This window comes from Vipera ursinii (assembly GCF_947247035.1).
Source record: "Vipera ursinii genome assembly, chromosome: 2".
Classification (NCBI taxonomy): Eukaryota; Metazoa; Chordata; class Lepidosauria; order Squamata; family Viperidae; genus Vipera; species Vipera ursinii.
Window position 1 is genome coordinate 150763361 of NC_139513.1, and position 6000 is coordinate 150769360.

Here is a 6000-nt window from a genome sequence, read left to right on the forward strand (position 1 = left end):
CACTCACAGAAATACTAATAAAATTTTGATGAACCCATAATCTAACCTGTCTTGTGTGACTTTTAATTATAGAGGATTGCAAAAATACTGAAGATTTTTTAAAACTGTAAAAATAAGTAACCCACCTTTCCCAAAGAAAGAGAAGAGAATGTTCCATCACCACATATATCAAAAGCCAAAGGTATCTTTCTACTGCAAAATGTGATTTTTTCCCCCCAACTCATCTCTTCTTCTCAGAATTCTTACTTACCTGGGTCTCGCAGTTTCCTCCATCATTACTGCAGCCTTCATCCACCTTCTCAGTCTTGACAACCACCATGTCTTCTGAAATATCATGATCTGCAGAGAAATTAGAGGATAAGAAAGAAAAAACAAAAAGAGTTAAATAAATATAAAGCATGTAGTTTTTCAAGAGGAAGCAAAAAGGCACACAACTAATTTAGCATTAGATCCTCCCATGCTATGTAACGTATTGTGCAGCAAGAGATCTCCAGGATTTTTGATTTATCCAAAAATACAAATTTAAAAATGAAGGCCTTCAGCAGACGCTAAGTGGTATTACACCAAGTAAAGCATTGTGATTATAGATTAGAGATACATACACACATATACATACACACACACAAAATATACATACAAACATATTGCATTTAGAATTTGTCTTTAAAGTAATCTAGCACCGTAATGAACTACACCAGGAGTAGGCAACCTTGGCTCTTTTATGACTCGTGGACTTCAACTCCCAGAATTCCTGAGCCAGCCAGAATTTAAGTGTCAATAAAGACACTGTAATCCAATGAGCAATTCAAATGTACCTCCAAAAATCCTACGCTCACATTTTTAATAAATAGTGAACAAGCCGAGCCATCTTACATGACTGAGAATGAGAAAAGATTATGATATACCACTCTCCAATCTTTCTGAATAAAGGCCAAGATATACAGTAAGTACAACAAAAAGTGTGATTAAAATGTAAAGAGCAACTTTGCATTAGCATACCGGATAAGCTGTAGGCATTGCACATCAACAACAACAAAACAACAACAAAATGGGCCAGTGTGACCATCAAGAATTGTTAAGACTAGGAATAAAATATTAAAAGAGGGTCTCTTACTACCAAATCAGATTTGACTATCAATTGCTACAATATACATTCACATCATTTATAAAAAGAAAACACCCTGGGAGAAGGTACGGATCAAAACTGTTTCCTGCTCCTAGGCGGATATGGGTATTGCATCATATTTACAGCCTCTCCCCTCACCCTGCACCGCCTTGGCGCCGCTTCCTCATCCCATGATGCAAAACCAAGCGGATCTCAAGGTTCAGAAATGTATATTAAATGAATTCCAGAGATCTGTTTACAGCTTCTTCTTTTTTTGCAGCGTCCCTAACAAGTGTCTTTCTGTGGTGAAGGTGGCTAGACATCTTTAAAAAAAAAACTACGCCATGAAAATACTAGGTTTTCCCTGAAGTGTTGCTATTATTAAAACAAAAAGACAAAACAAAAACAAAACAAAAAAAAACCAACAGCTCCACTTCGGCAGCTCTCTTTATAAGCTCCATCTCTGCATGGCAGAGCAGTCCGGGCCTAACGAAAGGGGCTCTCCTGGGTAAAAAGGCAACGCAAAACGCGTCGGATTGCTCGGAGGAAAGGGGAAGTAAGTTAGTTGGATGAGTCACCCTCCCAAGGGGCGTAGGAGTATGCAAACTTCTGACTTGCAGAGACGGTTCAATTAGGGAACTCTGCACCAAGCCCTACACAAAGCCAAAAGCCTGCCTGCCAAACGTAACGATTTCCCAGTTCAAATTCCTCTTTTTAAGAAGTTAAGGACTCCTTAACTTCAGTCTCCAGCCTCCCAACACCGCCAAGCTTAACAAAAACGACGCCCGCCTCCCTGAGGGAAGCCCGGAGAGGGAGGAAAGAGGCCTAGCAAATCCGGAGTCGTTGCCTCTGGGGGTGGGTGGTGGTGGTGGGGTGTTGCCTTTTTTTTCCCCCTCCTCCTTTTTTTTCCCCTTAAGAGCAGAGGCAAACCTACGGAAAAGTGGATTTCTTAATATTTCGGGGGGGGGGGGGCACGGTACCAAACGAAGGCCTTTAACCCTTCTCGTTTCTCAGGACGGCCTCCGGCCTTGCTGGAAGCGCCACGGCTCTCCGGAACTACGAGTTTCGCCCCTTCCCCTCCCCCTCGCCAGCTTAAACCGGGTTCAGCCGGGAGAAAGGCGCTTTGCACATGGCCCGAAGCTCTGAGGCAGGGGTCTTCAAACTTGGCCCTTTTATGACTTGTGGACTTCAACTCCCAGAATTCCTCAGCCAGCTTTGCTGGCTGAGGAATTCTGGGAGTTGAAGTCCACAAGTCATAAAAGGGCCAAGTTTGAAGACCCCCTGCTCTGAGGCGACGAAGCGAGGGCGGGGGAGTGAGGGGGGCGGGGGAGTAGATCGTGGCATAGGGACACGCATACGTACACAAGACACACAAGAGAGGCTTTTCTTTTTTTCACTTGCTACTTTCTCTCCGGCCTCCTTCTCCGGCCTCGCCTGCGTTGCCCTCCCAACCTCGGGCAGCAGCGGCACCGGCACCGGCACCGGCACCCGAGAGAGGTAGACGGAGGAGGATTCATCCGGCTCCGCCGCTTCTTCTCCAGCGCGAGACATTCCAGCCCCCACCTGGTCCCGCCCGATCCTCCTCCTCCTCCTCCCTGAGGCGACTCGCCCTCCCAATGGCCGCTTCCTCCACCCTCCGTGGCAAGCCCCGCTCCCCTCCTCGGGGCCCCTCCCCCCCAAAGGCTTCCCCTGCCACGGCTCCTGCCTGCCTTCCCCTCCCCAGAATCGTTAGCCCTCCCCCCGTTCGGATCCCCCCGCCCGGGGGGCTGGGCGGGGCGGGGCGGGAAAAAGAGAAAGAAGGCGGCGCCCCCCGCCCGGCCACGATGGTCCCTTCCTTACCGCTCATGTTGGCTGACGGGGAAGGCTAAGCTAAGCGGTGCCGGAGGGGTGGGCGGGGCGGGGGCAGCGAAGTCGGTGACGAGGCAGCCTAACCCCACCGGTGACCGCCAAAGGGTTGGCGAGGGGAGGGAGCTGCGCCGACACGGCCCGAGCCCAGGAACACGCCTCCCGCCCTTCTGCCCAATCACGAAGCCTGAAGGACACTCCGGAAGGCCGGACTGCCGATGAATGACGTGTCCTCCGACTATTCAAGCAAAGCAAGGCGGGGCTTGGCGCAGGAATGATGTGTGTGTGTGTGTGTGTGTGGGGAGGGGGGGGCGGCTGAAGAAAATTGAAACAGATTACGAAGAGCTCGGTGGCGGCCCCCCTTCCAGGAAACGCCTCTGAAGGGAGGCTCCGCCCAATGGAGAGAGGTGGAGCTTTGGACCGAGAGTTCGAGTCACACGGGCGAGGAAAGGACGACGAGACGGGAATAACTGACGTCGCGGTCTACCAATCGGCTGTCGCGCGAACTTTTCGGAAGCTTCACGCGTATGATTAAATCGCCCAATTTGACTCGTGACCGACCTGCTTGTAACCCAATCGGAACTCAAGAAGGCCGCGCGAGGTTTCCGTGAGAGAAGAGGAGGAGGAGGAGACAAGACAGGAAATGACATGCGCAGTCAGCTACGGGGAGCGTAGGGAGGGAAAGATGTCTTTCGGAGTGATTAAGAGTTGAGCCGAAGGGCAGCAACAACAGGGAGGCGGAAACCTGCCTACTCCAATGAGGAACGCGGGCGGTCTTAAATTGGCCAATGGGGATGACGAAGCTCGTGAGCCTTAGCAAAAAGTGACGGATGTGGTGCCATTTTAGCTCGGATGTGCAAAGCGAGGTTCCGCTTTTGCCTCCATTTAACGAAGGTGTTGTGTAACGGCTAGTGACGCCTGAGCTTTTTTTCTGGGAATTGGTGAAATGGGGTTGGCATCTGGCCAATGATTCCGTGGTTTCGCTAGAATTTCTCTCTTGCCTGTCAGTGCAAGAAAGGTGTGAAGAAGAAAAAAGAGCGATTGGCGTACACAATACTGAAGCTTTTGCTTGCTCCTGTTAGTAAAGCATACATTTTCAGGACAGCAATAAGTCTCTTGAAGGGGCACTTTCCACATTTTGAAAGAGAGCGTGTGATGCGTCATTCGTTGCCACTACTTTACAGTTCATTTTTTTTAAAAATAACGTTTTTAAGATATACGATCCTAGTTGATCTGTGTATCGTGGCATACAGTGGCCCCGTAATTCTAAACGAATCCGTTGAGAAATAGGTCCCACTTTTTTCCTGCAGTACTTTAGCATTGGCTCCATGTTGGCTCTGGACCAGTTGGAAATAAATGCTAGCCCTAAACACACCCTCTCTCCCCAGGTAGGGCCTCTTGTTCACTGGTACACAACAGATTGTTAAACAGCATCACAGTCTGGTTTGGAAGCATCACTGCTTCAGACAGGAAGGCGGTGGAGAGAGTGGTGAGGATGGCTGAAAAGATTATTTTCTATCCAGGACAGATCATATAAACGTTGCTTGACCGGAGTCTGTAAGATTATCTGGGACACTACTTATCCATTTCACGACCTGTTTTCCTTGTTACCTTCTGGGAGGAGGCTTTGTGGTATCCAAAGCAAAACATCCAGTTTCAGTCACAGTTTTTGTTCCATACAGTACTGTATTAACCTTGTGAACATTTAAGGTTCCTCCTGTTACGTATTCAAGATGGATAGTGATTAATATTTATATGTTACTTATAAGTAAGGGTGTAGGTCTATACATATGTTGTATATAGTATGTTTAAATGTGTTGGGTATATGTACACTTTGAAAGTAAGCAACTAAATGTCATTTTTAATGTGTGCCATTGTGCCCACAGTAAAAAATGACAATAAAGGTCTGTGTCTGTTTCGATATAAATGCTATAAATCAGGTGGCAAAATCTTCCCAAATGTACTAGCTCAAAAGTTGATGCCTTGCTATATATGTGTACATTTTCCATTAACCAGATTGTTGTTGTTATTGTGAAGTTGTGTCCGACCCATTGCGACCCCATGGACAACATTCCTCCAGGCCTTCCTATCCTCTACCATCTTTTGGAGTCCATTTAAGCACACACTTACTACAGGCCTTCCTATCCTCTACCATCTTTTGGAGTCCATTTAAGCACACGCTTACTGCTTCAGTGTTTCCATCCAGCCACCTCATTCTCTGTCGCCCCCTTCTTCTCTTGCCCTCAATCTTTCCCAGCATTAGGGTCTTCTCCAGTGAGTCCTTCCTTCTCATTAGGTGGACAAAGTATTTGAGTTTCAACTTCAAGATCTGGCCTTCTAAAGAGCAGTCAGGGTTGATCTCTAGGACTGACCAGTTTGAATGCCTTACAGTCTAAGGGACTTGCAGGAGTCTTCTCCAGCAATTAACCAGATTACCAATATTTTAATATTGGTTCTAATAATAGATATATAATAGTTTTTCAAATTCAGTACCTGCAAAGTACTGCTTTAAGCTACAGAAAATGATTTTGGATGCTGAATGCAGCCCGACATACTGTGGTTTAAGATGGGGTCCCCAATCTGTGTGCCCAGGCCCACTAGTGGGCCGCAAGGGCTTTGTAACTTGGCTGCTAAGCGGCCGGTGAGCACACAAGCATGCATGTGCATCCTCAGATAAACAGCGTGCATGCGCGTATGTTCCATTTGCGTGAGCGGCAGGCACACATGCACACCACTCATGCAAATCGAGCTGCAGGGGTGCTTACCGGGCACTTGCGTGAACCATCCCCTCCCTTGCCAGTACACAAAGCCAGAAATGTTGGGGAACTCTGGTTTAAGACCACGGTTCCTTTAGCCTCAGAAAAGTGTGCCTGCTGACACTTTTCAAACCAAAATCCTGCCCTGTTTTTTGTTTTTTTTAAAAAATTGAATAGGAATTTAGAATGGTACAAATATTGACATATGGTTTGGATTGTGTTTATGCTTGAATTCCTTTGAACACTACTCATTGGATAGTTTTCTGAAATAATTCAACATAGATATAAATACTA

General features: G+C 47.1%; 1 protein-coding gene across 2 annotated transcripts in view; it reads right to left on the reverse strand.

Annotated features, from left to right (window-relative positions):
* SP1 (Sp1 transcription factor) overlaps positions 1–3053 on the reverse strand; it is a 34699-nt gene extending 31646 nt beyond the window's left edge. Inside the window, exons 1-2 of one of the 2 annotated variants that reach the window (XM_083353670.1) lie at positions 2945–3053; positions 251–339 (exon numbers count right to left, since the gene is read on the reverse strand). In XM_083353670.1, the coding sequence (XP_083209796.1) occupies positions 251–339; positions 2945–2951 (96 nt within the window). In that variant the 5' untranslated portion in view covers positions 2952–3053. Of the gene's footprint in view, positions 1–250; positions 340–2467; positions 2693–2944 lie in introns of those variants that run through there. The other variant, XM_083353671.1, reaches the window with a different exon arrangement.
* Between the last annotated feature and the right edge of the window lie 2947 nt (positions 3054–6000).